Below are 17,972 nucleotides of genomic sequence, written 5' to 3'. Positions count from 1 at the left end.
TCTATGGGGGGAGGGGGTACGGGTCCGTGTCAGTGGGGGTCCCGGGCCGTGTTGATGAGGCTGGCTGCAGACGGGAAGAAACTGTTCTTGTGGCATGAGGTTTTTTTCCTGATGGACCGCAGCCTCCTGCCAGAGGCGAGTCCACAATCTTTCCTAAAGATCAATAAAGATCCTAGAGATCAATAAAGTGCTATCTTATCTTATCTTATCTTATCTTATAGACATGCAGAATATGCAACATGTTTCAAGGTCAGTGCTCTTCCTCAGGCAGCATTTATTCTTTCCCTTCACTTCTCCATCATCATCATCAATTTAGGCTCACAGGAATATACTGTATTTGTTCCATCTGCTGTCAGGATGCTGTGAGCTCTGACCGATATCCAACTGTGAATCCAGCATCATGTTTTGAACTGAACCGTGAGCTGAATGTATCGTCACATCCTCAGTACACAGTCCACATCCTTATTTGACTGCAGGACTATGTGGCTCCTTAAGGCAGAAAGGAGTAAACTTCATGGATATGACTGAAACAGAAACTGCACCCTGAAGAAAAATACAAGCTGAGGCAAGTGTTTGAAAGAACTGTGGCTTTAATGAAGACTAAAGACTGGAGACTGTTGTTTTGTACACAGTGATAAATTCTGATTCTACATTCAGTTCGGGTCTGACTCAGTAAAAACACAGCTGTCTGCGGACTTCACACAGCAAGACAGTCAGCGACCTGCAGATGTATTTTTTTAACCTATTTAACCGGGCAAGTCAACTAAGAATTAATCCTTATGCACAGGCAGGGTCTTCAGTCGTCCTGCGATGTCTCTGTATCTTTGGGGTTTATTTTCCTCAACTGCACCTTCAGAGCTTCATCTTCATCGCTGTGTCTGTGTCTGAACAGAGAGAGAGGAGAACTTGAGATAATTTTTTGTTGTTGCTTTTCTAAATAATCTGTTTTCAAGCAGCACACCTACTGCACAAGCAACATAAGTGCTGTTTTTGTGGCACCATGCTGTTTGGTTGGGGTTAGGTTAAGTCCTCCAAATTCAAACAGTTACCTCTCGCTGCCACTTGGGGCCGCTAATGTGCAAACTTTCCTAGTGCAACTTGACTCTCTTCATTATACAGTAAAAAGGCACTGCAGTACGGAGACTTGACCCGCAGCAGATTTAATTCCTTTAACATTATTATCATAGATTATAATTACTTTAACAAAAAGTTAAGTAAGAGATAATGCGCAGCCAGCTGCTCATTATTGCAAAATAAACCCTGACAGGCTGAAAGGCATGAATTTGACATGAAATATTGATTTAAAACCATAGCAACGTAAAACAGCGGTCTGTTGTTCAGAAATAACAGAACTCAGAATGCGTTCACTGGCCAATCGGTACTGAGTATTCAAAGTAGTCATGTAATAAAAACATAAAACCACTCTACCTTCCCTCCTCGACATCATAGATGTTTTCCGGCAGGCGGGCGTTGAGCGTCTCCGGCAGCAGGAAGACCAGGCCGCCGCTGATGATCCCCGTCGCCGCAAAGATCAGCGGAGGGAGGAGGAGCCAGACGTCCTCCAGCAGCAGGAACATGGGCGCCAGCGAGCCGCCCAGCCGGCCTGTGAACGAGGTGTAGCCCAAACCACGCTGCCTGCCGAAAACACAACGAGGAGCGGGATGGTTCTGGTTCCTGTTTTACCCTTGAATTCTCCAAGGAAGGTTTGTGGCAGCAGTCTGCTGCTGAAGCCAAATCTATTGGTTTTGGTTCCAGATCACTGCTGTCACAGAAAAAAACACTGAAGAAAAGACACCGCTCACCTGGTCCACACACTCAATATCTGTGCAAAAATAATTTATTGCGAGCTTTCGGTTAGGATTTTTGCACAGATTTTGAGTGTGCAGATGCCTTTTTCAAGACACAAAAGCTGCAGTTCTGTGGTTTTTCGTGAGAGCAGTAATCTCTGTTGACTGGAAAGCAGCTTCAGGTTCAGCCTGTGTGTTTCCTTCTCTGATTTCAATATCCAGACCTGCATATCCCTGCAGGTCTGGATTTTACCTGAGGACGGTGGGGAAAAGTTCAGCGGTGTAGAGAAACGCCGTGGTGAACGTCGCCTCGGAGAAACCCTTCGCCACCACAGCGACACACGTCCGAGTCACAGAATACTCTGGAAGGGAAACGGACTCAGATTACAGAAAGATCTGGGATGGTCAGTGGAAACCAAATTATCATTTTCATTAAAGAAAGGATCTGTGCAGCCAAACTACAGACATACACGTCTTCAACCTTGAAATGTCTTGAGTTTACACAAAATACACAAAAACATGCTAGATAATGTATGTGCTGATGCAGATATTACCATCTACTGTACAACAGTTACACGAAAAAAGATCATTCTTTATTTTTATGTACATACATATTCTAAAGGTTGATTTCACAGACAAGGGTTAAAGGGTAATAACAACAAATGTAAGCTGACTGTATGTTATTGCTGTCAGTATTAGTATTAGTAACATTCACTTCACTCTCCCAAAGCCAGAGACAAGAAGGAAGAATTTGTCTGGCAACAGTTTGGAAACAGTTTGGTTCTCTGGGGAACATTTCTCATCAGAATCTGATGGCATGAAAAGAAATCTTCAGTTTTTAAAATTGCAAAATGTTTGGCAAAAACTTTTCTCACATTTCACACATTGTGTGACAACATTCATGACAACTTTTCAAAATTTACGACTAATGATTAAAGAGGTTAAAGAAGGAAATGATAGCTAATAATAATAGTAGCTTATAATAAGTGACATTTTCAAAGATGGAGACAAAATAATAAAAACAAGGATCTCGAGGATTGCCAATTTAAGTCAGAAAGACATGAGGCTCTGCTATAGAGAAGCTACAGTAGTAGTAGATATACAGAATTTATTACTTAAGTGACCCACTAACCCACTTAAGGAACAAATCACTCCTTGTGCCATGCCTTCTGCCTTTATGTCACTGAACGGTTTGTTCAGTCCGATCCAGCAAGTAAGCTTCTAACCCAAACACTAGCAACTGAACCGCTGAACCAGCTGAACAAATCAGTTCAGTACAGTTGAGTTTGCACCATGAAGTCGGATGCTGTCTGGGTGTCCTGTAAAGATGGCAATGAATGAACGAACATGGAAGTTTGAGAATTTGTGAGCTTGTTGCTTCTGTTTTTAGAGAGAAGCCGGCCAGCAGTGAAGTCACTGCCAAGTTCGGCAGATAAACGTCTTTGTGCCAAATGCTCATCGCCTGCTGTCCAGACCCTTGAATCTCAGTCTTTTAGCACTTTTTGAATTGGCATGGTGATTCATATCGATCTGGTCAAGCCTATCCACCACTGATTCATTGACGTAATTTCTCGCCCCGACCGATTGGTTGGTGTTAGTTGTCAGTTATCAAAATCTTTGACCAATCACAGTAGCAAAGCGGTTTGACGTAATCTGGAAACGCCTCAGAGCAACAACAATCATGGCGGTGTTCACTTCCCAGCTTGTAAACAGCTGATTGTTCCTGTTTTAATTCATTGATGCTATTACATTTTTTAAGGACAGATGAAATCACTAAATCTAGCCTTTTATCATCCAGTTCCTTTCCATTTTAGTAGTTGTTGTCACTCTGTAACGCTCGTCATAAGGAGGTTTGTCCCGCCTACATCCACCGTCCAATCAGGTTTGTCGGACAGTATCTGTCTGAAATAACTACCGGTGGATAGGCTGGACCAGACCGCTATGAATCACCATGCCAATTCAAAAAGTGCTAAAAGACTGAGCTTCATGGGGGCTGGACACCAGGCAGGCAGTCCACCCAGACCCTGACCTGATTAGGAATTTAGATTCAGTTCATGTGGCAAACCGATTTGTCTCATTTGTCTCTTTCAAATGAAGTGAGAGAGCAGGACACTTTCACAGGACACACTGCTGTGGATGGACATATTGGCTGTTGAGGAATGGAACCTGCAACCTTCCAACTGCAGGACGGACTCTGACTCAGACGGTCACTGTGCCAATATCTACAGAAACCAAAACATCTGACTTGGAACTCTTTGATGTTGGTCAAAGCGCAGTTTTCCAACTTGGTCAGAAACTTTCCCAGTTCTGAGCTGAAATGTTCCCGGTCCTCAGTCATGAATGCTGACATGAACGTGTCTTTGTCCCACTAACAAACGAACAAAAGGCCAGTTAAATTATCTCTAGATCAGTAACTGGTGTCATGCAGAGACAGGAAGTGAGGTCACCTAAGGGTATGGCCGTGTTTATTCCAATCAGGGCCCCCGTTATGATCAGAAACCACGCCTGGCCGTTCCGCCGGCCGATCCAGCCCAAGACGAAGTACGTCAGGACTTTGGCGGGAACTTCGATGGCTCCGTAGATGAAGTGGGTGAGGTAGATGTTGAGTCCGAAACCTGAAATCCTGAAGCTGATCCCATAGTAGAGGAAGGCAACAGCAAACCTGCAGCAATAGGACCGTCAGTATGGGACATACACACACACACACAGGTACATGCATAGTGCCTATTTGTGTCCTGGTATTGATCTAACACTGATCTAACACGCACTCATACCCATAAGTACACAAACAAATATAAACACACACACACACACACATACACAGCAGCAGTGAGGTCACGCCTGCAGAGCAGACAGCTGTTTATGTTTGTTTTCAGGTACAGAAGGTCAAAGGTCAAGTGTTTTGGTACCAGAATATTCCGGAGCAGAACGTGATTTTCCTCAGCTGGGGCGTTTTGACCAGATCCAGGTAGGAGTGGCTCTTGTCCACGACCTCCTCCACCGTCACCTTCCTCAGAGTCTGAAACATCCAAACTGACCTGTGAGGAACAACAACACTGACAGGACCGATCTGCTCCTAACGATGCGTGTGAAGTGTAGCAGCTACAAACTGTTCAAACACTTCAGCTGCTTCAACTGTTTTCCACGTTCTGATGATGTGGCGAAGCGCAAACCAATCAAGGTAGCGTAAGGCAGTTTTATTCACTTTATTATTGTATCTTGATTAGAAGAACCATTATTTGCCAAATAAAATAAAAACGAGACAAAAGCCAGACAGTATGGTATTATTAGTTGCTCCACCCAACGTGACGTCATGAACCATCAGCGAAACACCCAGCGACACTTTTCTGGCAGCGTCTCTCGGTTCACCAGACGGTTTGGTAGCTGTTGAAGCCCGAAGTCTGAATGCACCGAGTCTCCGGTACAGATCCCTCATGGTGATCATGGAGTTTCCCAATCCGGCCCCCAAGTCCTCTGTCCTGCAGGTTTTTGTTTCAGCTCCACTCTTCACACCTGATCCAATCATCCTATTCAAGTAGATCTGTTTCTACTGCTCAGCCAATCAGCATTAAGCCCTTAACTGGATCAGGTGTGCAACAGTAGAGCTGAAGCAAAAACCTGCAGGATCAGACTGAGGCCTGGACTGGGACACACCGCTGTTCAGTATTACTACAGTACTGTAGAGACGCATCGATCAGGTTTCCTGAGGCCTATTTTTGAACAGTGTGATCGGCCGATCACTGATCAGATCGTTGATTGATTTCATGCATTTTAGCCAGACTTTCTATTAACAACATTTATTGTTCTTCTGACTGTCGATCCATGTGGAAATAAATCCCAGATTTGTCACATTAACTCCATGTTAGTGTGTTGACTTCTGTCCAGTATATGGAACGTTCTGCTGACTGACAGGTCGGCTCAGACCTCCTGACCTGGCAGCTGAAGCGCTGATGGTCACATTACGATCAGTGGCCAATCGATCGGTGCCCCCCTAGTATTTTGTGTGATATGATCGTCAACCTGTAGCAGCTCCCTGATATTTTAAAGTTTTGCTGTGATATTTGTATAGTGTCCTTCTAAAGTTTAACATGGGATTATATGGTTCTTTTTTGTAAGTGTGAGTGTAAGTCTGACTCAGTGCTCTTACATGCAAGGCAAACTCCTGTAAAAGGCAAAATAAATGAAATCTGAATCACTAGCTCAGGCCTAAAAGTCAAAATGAAATGAAAAATTGCTTTCATCTTAGCTTTTAGGGAAGAATTTACAGAATTTTCATTTTCTTGAATTTTTCTATCAAAATCTCATTACTTTCCTGGAAAACTGTGTATTTTTAGTTGTTACTCCATATCGGAAGGTGATACAAAAACGTCCAACCAATAAAAGCATCACAGCTCCTCTCTGTACCTCAGTGTCCAGTCTGGATGCGTATTCGTACTTCCCGTTCATCTTCGCACACTGAACCAGGAACTTCTTGGCTTCCTCCACTCTGCCGTTCACCAGCAGCCAGCGGGCCGACTCAGGAATCCACCTGGACCGACAGAAACCAGCGCTCAGCTCCCACAATGCCTTGCTTCTATAGAAATCACACCTCAATAATAATATCAGAATGGTCTCCATGTCTGCCTGCAGGGAAACGGTGTTTCCCAAAATAAATATTTCTATTTTGTGGTCATAGAAGCACAGAGCCGCTCCAGGCTGTCGGATCAACGACAACATGAAGTTACAGAGCGTGTTAGAAATGGATGATATACATGCAGGAAGGAGGACGTGATGTAGTTTGATGTTGTACAGATATAAGAGCAGTGCTGCGTCTCCTCCTGACTGTCTGAGCTGGTTTGACCTGCTGAACACACAGCTCAGCCTCATAATGAGCACATCCTCCTCAGATCCTGACAGTCTGGGTAACAACAGCCAGTCACTGATTACAGCTCAGACTTCATTCACATGAGCTCAGATTACTAAATGGATCATAGGATTACATTATGAACAGAGACAGAGAGATAAGGAGAACCGAGGCAGACAGGAAACTATCATCTGTGAAATGGCGAATGAGAAACCTCCTGACCATCCATCTTACCACCAGGAGATGATGGCAGCAACGCAGGGCGACGTCACCGCCAGCATCAGGTGTCTCCAGTCCCGTATGCAGTAGGCCAGCAGGGCCAGCAGCATGTTGCCCACGCTCCACGACAAACTGATGATGGTGCCGGTGAAGGTTCGGTGCTTCACGTCCGTCCACTCAATACCTGAGCAGGAGCAGAGCGACATGATGACCTCCTTCCACAGGTGTGACCGGGTCAACTTCACTCACGTCCCAAGTCAGTGTCAAGTCTGGAGGCACAAGTCTCAAGTCAAGTCCCAAGTCTAAATGTATAACAAGAAGGCAAGTCCATGTCATTAATGTCAAGTCTCAAGTGTAAAAGTAGAACAGCAAGTCAAGTCAGAACAAATCAAGAGTCCAGTATCAATTTAATATCTTAAAGAAAACTAAATATCTAGGACTTTTCAATGCAATATGGTTTTAATAGGATAAAAACTTGGTAAGAGCATCATGAGTTTGATTTTTATAATTAGTTTCAACTTCAATAAATTCAATCATTCCATACAAATTCAGAAAACAGAATTTAAATTCAGTCGTCCGCTGGAACAAATCTCATCACTTTCAATCTAAGTCATTTACACAAACACAAGATCTCAAGTCAAGACTTTAGAAACCTTTTCAAGTCATCAAAGTACAAGTCAGAGTCAAGTCCCAAGTCACCAGAACCCAAGTCAAGTCAAGTCTCAAGTCTTCTCTTCATGCATCAAGTCAAGTCTCAACCAATTAAAATTGACTTGAGTCTGACTCAAGTCATGTGACTCGAGTCCCTCCAACCTCTGCATCCTTCAGACAAAGAATCTGTTTGATTTAGAGGAAGTTAACGGGCATTTAGGGTGTGAAATGAAAAATTATCTCAATAAGTATCTAGTCTACTGTCTATATAGACTCCTATGGTCTATGGTATGAATGGTAGGTCCTGTTTCAGTATCTAGTTGTCAGTATGTCTGTCACCAAAACATGGACATTTGTTGGACTTGTGATCCTGGTTGTTTTGAAACGTGATGCTGCGGTTCGTACCGAGTGCCACGCCGATGATGGACATGCCGGTCAGGGCCACGCCGCTGAGCGTCCTGGTGACGGCGAACATGGTGTAGGAGGTGGAGAAGGCCGAGATGACGCCGAACATGCCGCTGGCAGTGAAGGACACCAGAAGCATCGACTTGCGACCAAACCTGCAACACAGGGGCCGAGTTGATTCTTTGCTGCTGCTGAGTGACTTCATGTTTTTATCCACCGCAGCCCGTACCAGCCAATCACAGTACAGTATGGTCTGTGATATTTTGTTCCTAATGATAGCCATGCTGGTAAGGCAACCAAATATAGGCCTACTGGGTTCTGGGGCACTTTGATAGGGTTACATGCTGGTTTCTGCACAATATATGAAATATGTAAGTAATGTAAGTTATATCTATTCCATCTATAGAGGGCTTTTAACCCCCCCTCTGGCAGCCATATTGGTTCATTTCTGTCTGTTTCTGACTGAACTGATCATTTCACCACTGATCCATCTGATTGATTTAGTATTTAGATAATGTCAGTGTAGTGGAAATTATATTATACCATTCTATTTCTCTATGCATTAAGCACTGTCTTATTCCTCTGTTGCCTGCAATACTTTTCCACTGGCTTGAGATAAAGGCTACTGTGTCAAGACGACCCTGGAAAGCCAGTGAAAACCGATTTATTCACAGAAACTTCTAATCACAGACACTTATGATGAGGATGGGCCAGGCTTTTGCAGCTGGGCTCCACTTTAAGAGAGAAGACAAACTCTTGGTTTGTGCTCTTCGCTTCACACACTCAGGTGAGCATTGTGCCTTGTTTGCAAGCAACAAAAACAACAGAAAGACAACTCTACTCTCCAAGTCTCTTTTATTACAGGAAACTTCAACCACAGTCAGCTTGTTAGCTAGCTAACCATAGTATCTGTCCCTGTCTAACCCTAACCCTGTCTAACCCTAACCCTATCTAACCCTAACCCTGTCTAACTCTAACCCTGTCTAACCCTAGCCCTATCTAACCCTAACCCTGTCTAACCCTAACCCTATCTAGCGGTATGTGGAACCGAAGCATCTGTTTGGCTAAATTCCAGGGAAAGTGGTTCATCAGATGAGTCACAGTGAGATTCATACCAGTGGCAGATATATGATAATGTGGAGATAATCTTCTGTTTACAATCCATGAGATAAGCTAATTAGTTACTGACATTTTTGTTTATTGACCATGGATCCCCCAACACACACACTCACACACATTGTCTTTCTATCCACATCATGGCTTTAGAGACTTTTTACTCAGAAGTTTCTAGTTGGAATCCCTGGGGAGGGAATGAGTCACGCTCTCTGTCCAGGAGCCCTTGAGCAAGGCGCTGAACCCACAGCTGACTGGCCACCAGTACAAGACTGTGGTCATACTGGACCGCTCCAGTGGGTTAGATGCCTTGCTCAAGGGCTTCTTTAACAGCACCTATAATGAGGAGTGCTGGAGGAAGGAGAGCGTGTCGGTCACTTCTCACACCCTGAGTCAGGACGCTCCGTTTTAAGACGTCATTAATCCTAAATATCTTACTTGTCGGAGAGCTGGCCAAACAGAATGGCACCGAGCGTGACACCAATGAAGAAGAACGTAGCGAGGGCCTGGTTCAGCTTTTTGTTCTCACACACCAGATCCCACTGTGGAGAGACGGAAAAATCATTCACTAAAAAAAGAGTACATGAGTTTTAGGCTATGACCACAACTACATACAAACCCTACATCCATGTCCACACATAACCAACACACACACACACACACACACACACACACACACACACACCTCACGCCTAAAACCTCCCCTCCATTTTATTCTGTCTTTTTTCTCTCTTCTCTTTATCCCTTTGTAATCTAACGTCCTTTCATTCTTTTTTTTTCTTTTCTTTCTTTCTACTCTTTATGTAATGTCTCTTTATTATACATATAGTATATGCATTATGTGCAAAGAAAATCCAATGTCATGTCAGGTTTTCTGAATGTGTGGTCAGGAGGAACCTCCATCATATCAGAGGTGATGATATTTAAAAAAAGATATTTAATAAAACATGTTTAATAAAAGATATCGGTCTAAACTGTTACACCGGACAGACTGAAGCTGCAGATCTGCTTCCTTACCTCAGTGGCGGTGGTGGAGCTGAACTGTGATTGGTCGTACACCCAGCCATGCGGACAAGGCGCCGTCGCCGAGGCGTTGGTCCGGTTGGCCGGCAGGTAGACGCTGCAGGAGCCGAGCGACACGTCGTCCCGCCGGGGGATCCTGAGATCCAGAGCCTCAGGGTCAGAGGGCAGCGACCCCCCGCCGCCCTGGGTCCCGAGGGCACAGTGGTGAGCAGGGGTGGCGGAGATGAAGTTGTGGAGGAGGAAGTGCAGGGGGAGGATCGCCCGAGGGAGACAGAGGATGTGGAGAACCAGGAACTGGAACTTAGAGAAACCGCCGACGTCGTCCAGGACTTCCTCGAACCTCATCCTGATGGGACGATCTCTCTTTCTGTCTGTCTGTCTGTCTGTCTGTCGCTCTGCCAGAGGACAGAGAGACTTTATCACTGAGTCTCTCTCTCTCTGCTTGTTGTCTGCAATGATTCTGTAAGGTCTCTCCCTCTCCCTCTCTCTCTCTCTCTCTCTCTCTCTCTCTCTCTCTCTCTCTCTCTGTAGCCAACAAGAATCAGCTCCTCTCAATTTGGGAGAACAACACAATGAGAAGGAGGTGCTTAGGACAGTGTGTGTGTGTATGTGTGTCAGGCTGACTGCATCATGACAGCTGTTAACTAAACTAATTAACTTAAATTGTGGACCCGGAAAATAAAGCGTTACCTTTAACTTTAGACACTGAACGATGACAAAAGACAACAATGTATGCTGTTGGAATTAATATTTATTTACCAAACTGTTTAGCACTGTATGAACATTTCCTAGCTGGGGCTCAGGAGTGGGGAGCTGTTCCAGACAGAGTTAAAGTCCCCATCAGTCCTGCCTGGCTGGTTCAGCAGCGGGACGTCCCGCGGCCGGACGCTGGGCTTCAGCCTCACTGATGCTGTTTCCACGGCTGCAGTCACATGAACAGAAGCAGCTAAACTGATTTTTGGCTGTTGTTCAGCTCTGGGTGGAAACATCTCATTTAAGCCTGAAAGCTGCAGACATTTGTGCAGCTCATGTTCTGCAGAGCGACCGAACTTTAAAATACAATATTTGGCAACAAATTGTGTGATCAGTGTATTTTATGTTGTTCACTATTATCCGTTATGCAGAATTATATGTTTTGCCTTTCAGTGATAACTAGCTAACTGTACTGTAACAGATGTACGATTGAGTCAGATCTGTTAAACAGACTGTTGGGGCAATTCTACATGAGTATAGGCCACATATGGAAATGTGCAATCTTGTCATTCTCTCAGTGATTTTAGTGTTTTCTATATACGATATTATGTTATGTATAACAGTATAACTTACTGTTATATAATGTGCTTTCATTCTGTGTCCAACGTACTTAAAATGAATTGTCAATGATTGTAAGTTAATTTGTATAAACCACGGTGAGGTTTAGATATAAGCTCATCTTGGGCTTTTTACCTCACCTGCACATGTACATGTCTTACTCATTGCCTTCTTTGGTGCTTCTCTTAATGTCTTTTGTTGTTGTTGCTTTTTTAAATGTGCAACTAAACTAAACTGAACTGAACTGAACTGAACTAAACTAAACTAAATTACCTTGTATTCTGCCTGTAAAACTGCTGAGATTCAGTATAAATGAATAAAGAATGAATAAAGTCATGATGTTTCTGTCTGACAGATGCTGACAATGTTGTTTAACTGACGAATGTTGTTTTCTACGCTGAACACCGGCCTCACTAGAATGAACTGATATATTTACCTGTGAATGCTGGCACTAATCAATGTAATCAATATTTTCCACTGTTGTGTATGCTGACCCTGTTTCTACTGTGTATTCTGTGAGCAAGGCACTAACACTGCAGGGTTGTGGGTTCGGTGTCCTGCAGCGCGTCATGTGTCGCTCGGTTCTTGTCGCCGATGTCCCGGCGAGGGAAGACGTCGGCTCTGGATTTGGTTGGAAAAAGGAGCGCCTGCCCGTCTCTGTGTCACATCTTCACATGTTCCCAAGCAGGAAACTGATTCCCACCAGATCAGACTATCACTCCTCTCTTTATTCACTTTATTAGTTTATTTCAGTTCAATTTCAAGGCTTTATTGTATCTGATGGGAATGTGGTTAACAATAAGGCAAATGACTGGTTGTGCGTTAATTAAAGCGGGGGCTGACCTCTGACCTCCAGTCAGTGACTAACTAACTAATATACAGTATATCATTAAAATTAATTAGTAATTTTTATGTTTGGATCAGTCTGGACTGCAGGTCAGCTGTGCACCTTCAGGCACGTCCTGATTTCTGCAGGTGAGAGATGTTCTCACATGATGTCCCTGGGCTGTCATATCAAACCTCACACCACAGCAGTTTCCCAGTACGATGATGGTCTCAGCCCATTATCATGTATCTGTCCTCAGACCAACATCATATGATGGTCTCTTGAATGCCCGTTATGCTTTGCTTGTGATATCTATCACAGTATTTTATGGAATTTGTTTCAGCTGTCAGAACAAACTTGCAGAATGTGTGTGATTGCTTTCACTGTAATGCACTTTTCTATTTGTCTTATCTTGTAATTCTTGCCTTTGAGGTAACCAGGTACACACACACACAAGAGCGTTTCCCTGTTTAAATAAAGGTGGATAATGACGAGTTTTATTCTCATTCTTATTATCTAGGCATTGAAAAAACTCCAGTATCACATACACAGATGTTTCAACAACATGTTTTAAGATTCATGGACAGATCGTTTCATTACTATATTATTATTAACCACATGTAAAGATAGGCATCAAAACAGGATCACCTAAAATCAACTAAGAGCAACAACAACATGTTTTAATGCCAAACAGGGATGATTTGGAGGGTCATGTGACTTCAGCGTTAGGTGGCCGCCGCCCCGACCACCAAGAGTCCTATTTCCAGTTTTTAATGCAGCAGCCTGTAACAGATACGCTGTCTGGACCTGTGACATTTCCCTGCAGCTCACATGAACGCTGCAGGGCTCAAATAGACGAGAGAGCGAGAGGTAGAGCGAGGCTGGGATGGCCAGCACAGCAGAGAGAGAGAGAGAGAGAGAGAGAGAGAGAGAGAACAGATCTTAACACATCACAGAGAGACAGAAGTCTGAACAGTTATTAACACAGCAGTGACAGAGAGACAGGGGGACAGACCGATCAGGATGAGGAGTCGCAGCAACTCAGGAGTTAAACTGGACAGCTACGTCCGCATGGTGCAGAAGACCATCCTGCAGCACCAGGTGAGGAGACACACCGACACACCGCCTTCCCAACAGAGCGGGGAAGTGTGACGTCATTAGGCTGTAAGGTTAGCATTTCTGCCTTTTGTAGCTCTAAACTAGCCAAATCCTGAACTACTGTAACCCTACATTAGCTTAGCCATGAACAGTATCCAAAAGGCGATGATATGTAAGAGACTCAAAGCAAAGACGATGATCTTGTGAAGACACAAATTTTTATTGTGCAAAATTGTACAAAGTGCACTGCAGCTACTTGGCCTTCATCAGTGCATACGCTGTTTCCAAAGACAGGAACAAGCCGGTCACATGAGCGATTCATAGGCAGAGCATCACATGTGCAGTAGATTACATTTGATGAAGTAGAGATCACTGTGTGGAAACTGGGCCATTGCAGCATCAGAGAATAAGTAAGTAAGTAAGTAACTTTATTTATATAGCACCTTTCGAGAGCAGAGACGTCACAAAGTGCTTCACAGAGGAAATAAAGCATAAACATATAGTAGATACAGACATAAAACACAATAAAAACAAATAAACAAATGGGTCGTGAGCTGCTTTTTAAAGGTGTCCACAGTGTCCACAGATCCAGAGGGAGAGAGTTTAGGAGCCACAATTTCAAAAGCACAGTCTCCTTTAGTTTTTAGCCGAGATTGAGGAACAACCAGCAAACCCTGATCAGAGGACCTGAGACCTGCTGGTGACATAGGGCTGCAGTAGAATAAGATAGAAGATATAAGATAAAGATTCAACAGTAGAAGGCACTGAAGATAATGTAACATAATCGTACCAGACAACAGGGAAAACACTGGCTGCTCTAGTGGTAAATGAATTTTGCTCACAGAACAATAGGAAAAGTATCTAGAGGCTCTTGAAGTGAGAAAGAACAGAGCGAAGGAGTGAGCAGTAACTTAAAAAGCTTTCATCAGCATGGCTCAACCAACAGGAACATTAACAAAGCCAACATGCTTCAACCAGCATGGTCTTCTCTCCCTCTAACATCAAAGCCAGGTTCCTACATCAGTGGTTTAACCACCAGGGAGAGTTACATCACATCCTGTGGATTGATTAATATGTGCATATTAATGAACCCAACTGAAGCCGGTTCTCTGTGGCCCCGCCCCCTGCAGGACCCGGTCACGGGCCTGCTGCCGGGCTCGGAGGAGCAGAGCCACGCCTGGGTGAGGGACAACGTGTACGGCGTCCTGTCAGTGTGGGGCCTCAGCCTGGCCTACCGCAAGAACGCCGACCGCGACGAGGACAAGGCCAAGGCCTTCGAACTGGAACAGGTACAAACTCTGCTACACCATACAGAACTACACCATATAGAACTACACCGTACTGAACTAGACCGTACTGAACTACACCGTACTGAACTACACCGCACTGAACTACACCGCACTGAACTACACCGCACTGAACTACACCGTACAGAACTACACCGTACAGAACTACACCGCACTGAACTACACCGCACTGAACTACACCGCACTGAACTACACCGCACTGAACTACACCGCACTGAACTACACCGTACCGAACTACACCGTACCGAACTACACCGTACCGAACTACACCGCACCGAACTACACCGCACCGAACTACACCGCACCGAACTACACCGTACCGAACTACACCGTACCGAACTACACCGTACCGAACTACACCGTACTGAACTCTGCTACACCGTTTGGGCATTTATCCAGACTGGCTCTAGAAACCTGTTAAAATCTCATTGTAGAATTTCAAGAATACATGCCTGAGTTTTGAAAGCCTGAAATCTCAGCAGCTGGCCAAGTAATGGTTGAGCTCAACAACCCTGTCAACCCCACAGACATATTATGGTCTGTTTGGGGCAGGAAAAGCCTTAGGCTACTTAATGCACTTTTATGTGAAGGTTAGGAGTCTCAGCTGTTAGTTTAAGGTTAATGTTAAGGGTTACACTAAGGAGCAATAAGTACGATTTTTTGGAACAAAAATTCCCAGCCCATTGGAGTTTTAAGACACTCCCATGTTAAGGGTTTCTGGTGGTTAGGTAAGGGTTAATGTTAAGGATATTAAAGGAGATTTGTTTTCTGATAACAATCATGTAAGCATTGGCATACTTTGGCGTCCACTAATGTTAAACGAATGTGAGTTATGGAGACAACTACAGCAGTGGATTCTGTCAACTCGCAGCACTCCTGTGTGTGTGTGTGTGTGTGTGTGTGTGTGTGTGTGTGTGTGTGTGTGTGTGTGTGTGTGTGTGTGTCTAAATGCCAGGGGCCATAAGTCTCAGTGTCAGGTTTCGGCAGATCGAGGCCTGAATGTCATGGCACTGCTCTCTCTCTCTCCCTGCTGTGGTTGGTGCTAAATAATGATCTCTCTTCCTCTTCCCCCCCCCCCCTTTCTCTCTCTCTGTCTCTCTCTCTCTCTCCAGAGTGTGGTGAAGTTGATGAGAGGATTGTTGCAGTGTATGATCCGGCAGGTATGCAATTACAAAATACTTTTAATGAGATGATTACTGAGGTTGTAATATTGTAAAACTATAACTACTATATCAGTTTTGTGTATGAGAAACAGACCGGCTGCAAGCTAGCTAATGTGAAAATGCATTGAACACGTTGTTAGCTTGGTGAATTTCAATGTCGCCAAACTGGAAGCATATTTGGCTTTCTGGACACATAGAACATCATTTTCTTCAACTGTGATATTAATTAATAATAATATCATATGATAATCGGGGCAGCAGCGATGCTCAAGATTGTTTGAGGTGATACAGGTTGGCCTATAGAGCGATGTACTGAGTGAAAGAGTTTTTCTAGAACTGGAGACTGTTTAGAGACTGTCTCCATGCCTTCCTCATCCTTGTCCTCTCCCTCCTCCTCCTCCTCCTCCTCCTCCTCCTCTTCCTCTCCCTCTCCCTCCTCCTCTTCCTCTCCCTCTCCCTCCTCCTCTTCCTCCTCCCAGGCAGATAAGATAGAGAAGTTTAAGTACAGTAAGAGTGTGGGAGACTGCCTCCATGCTAAGTTCTGTTCCCAGACCTGCAGGACGGTGGTGGGAGACGCAGAGTGGGGCCACCTGCAGGTCGACGCCACCTCGCTCTTCCTCCTCTTCCTCGCCCAGATGACCGCCTCAGGTTAGACTCTCCTCTCCTCTCCTCTCCTCTCTCCTTGTCTCATCTCCTCCTCTCCTCTCCTCTCCTCTCCTCTCCTTTCCTCTCCTCTCTCCTTGTCTCATCTCCTCCTCTCCTCTCCTCTCCTCCTCTCCTCTCCTCTCCTCTCCTCTCCTCTCCTCTCTCCTTGTCTCATCTCCTCCTCTCCGCTCCTCTCCTCTCATCTCCTCTCCTCTCCTCTCCTTTCTCCTTGTCTCCTCTCCTCCTCTCCTCTCCTCTCCTCTCATCTCCTCTCCTCTCCTCCTCTCCTCTCCTCTCCTCCTTGTCTCCTCTCCCCCTCGTCTCCTTTCCTCCTCCTCTCCTCTCCCCCTCGTCTCCTCTCCTCTCCTCTCATCTCCTCTCCTCTCCTCCTCTCCTCTCCTCCTTGTCTCCTCTCCCCCTCGTCTCCTCTCCTCCTCCTCTCCTCTCCCCCTCGTCTCCTCTCCTCTCCTCTCATCTCCTCTCCTCTCCTCTCCTCCTCTCCTCTCCTCTCATCTCCTCTCCTCCTCTCCTCCTCCAGGTCTCCATATCATCTACACCAGAGATGAGGTTGACATCATCCAGAATCTCATCTTCTACCTCGAAGCGGCCTACAAAGTCGCAGTGAGTTGAACTGTCTCATCCCTCTGACCTGGGACAGTTCAGTCTGGATTTACTGAAACAGGAAGCACGGCGGCCATATTTGATTTAAGTAATGCTTGGGTTGGGAAACACAAGGCAGAAGATTGTGAAGCAGATGTAAACAATGCCAGACTTAACTCTTTGGACAGAAAATGTAAAATATACTCTAAAATACCCAAGAAGATCCAAATGAAAACCTACAGCAACTGGACTGATGGAATATCCATGAAGGTCAAGTAAGAGCTGCTAACACCAGCGGTCCAGCAGCGTTAGCTAATGTCAGCTGCTTCATGTCGTTCACATTATATTCACCATCAAACCAACGACGTTCAACTGTAAGTTGTAACTAAATTTCAGTACTAAGTTAAATCAGTTTTAATCAGTTGTGAGTAGTGAAAGTCACCTAGCGTTAGCATTAGCCAGCAGACAGTGCTAACGTAAACAATTTTTCTGCCAAAGAGGCACCGGCAAGGATGTCAAGCATAATGTTGAGATTACTAATACTAAAGATAAAGACAAATGTTAATAAGAATTGGTTGGTTTGGAGCTGGACTGGACTGGACTGGACTGGACTGGACTAGACTGGACTGGACTGGACTGGACTGGACTGGACTAGACTGGACTGGACTGGACTGGACTGGACTGGACTGGACTGGACTTTCTCCAGTTCTTCCCATCTTTCCAAACCACTGAATGACAGCTCTGCATATTTTAAAGTTGTTGTTCAAAGTCCGGTCGAGTTTGTCTGTTTACTTCTGCTTCACTGCCTTCTGTGTGTTTCCAATATGACATAAAAGCTTTTACAGCTTTTTTACACAAAACAAACACACACAAGGACAAACAAGAACATTCAGTCATTCTCCACAGTTTCTGAATGAAGGGACATAATTACTCCAATTACAAAATGCTTCATTTCATCCTTATTCTTACTGAGAACTATGA

The 17,972-nt window shown here is 44.7% G+C and overlaps 2 protein-coding genes across 2 annotated transcripts in view; one reads left to right on the top strand and one right to left on the bottom strand.

The window, feature by feature from the left end:
- Window positions 1–796: 796 nt before the first annotated feature.
- On the bottom strand, window positions 797–10,386 carry slc22a7a (solute carrier family 22 member 7a). The gene is made up of 10 exons (XM_071913895.2): window positions 10,036–10,386; window positions 9,457–9,560; window positions 7,906–8,060; window positions 6,865–7,033; window positions 6,192–6,315; window positions 4,697–4,806; window positions 4,235–4,449; window positions 2,041–2,149; window positions 1,429–1,635; window positions 797–878 (listed from the first exon to the last, which is right to left on the bottom strand). Exons 1-10 carry the CDS (start codon window positions 10,384–10,386, stop codon window positions 797–799), a joined length of 1,626 nt encoding a protein of 541 aa, XP_071769996.2.
- Window positions 10,387–13,201: 2,815 nt separating this feature from the next.
- phka1b (phosphorylase kinase, alpha 1b (muscle)) overlaps window positions 13,202–17,972 on the top strand; it is a 24,448-nt gene continuing 19,677 nt past the window's right edge. The window contains exons 1-5 of the mRNA XM_078282581.1: window positions 13,202–13,279; window positions 14,407–14,565; window positions 15,696–15,743; window positions 16,226–16,394; window positions 16,930–17,012. Of these exons, the coding sequence (XP_078138707.1) occupies window positions 13,202–13,279; window positions 14,407–14,565; window positions 15,696–15,743; window positions 16,226–16,394; window positions 16,930–17,012 (537 nt within the window). The remainder of the gene's footprint in view (window positions 13,280–14,406; window positions 14,566–15,695; window positions 15,744–16,225; window positions 16,395–16,929; window positions 17,013–17,972) is intronic.

The sequence above is a fragment of the Centroberyx gerrardi genome, chromosome 3, assembly GCF_048128805.1.
Source record: "Centroberyx gerrardi isolate f3 chromosome 3, fCenGer3.hap1.cur.20231027, whole genome shotgun sequence".
In the NCBI taxonomy this organism is placed as follows: Eukaryota; Metazoa; Chordata; class Actinopteri; order Beryciformes; family Berycidae; genus Centroberyx; species Centroberyx gerrardi.
This window is presented reverse-complemented; position numbering and strand designations above follow the sequence as displayed.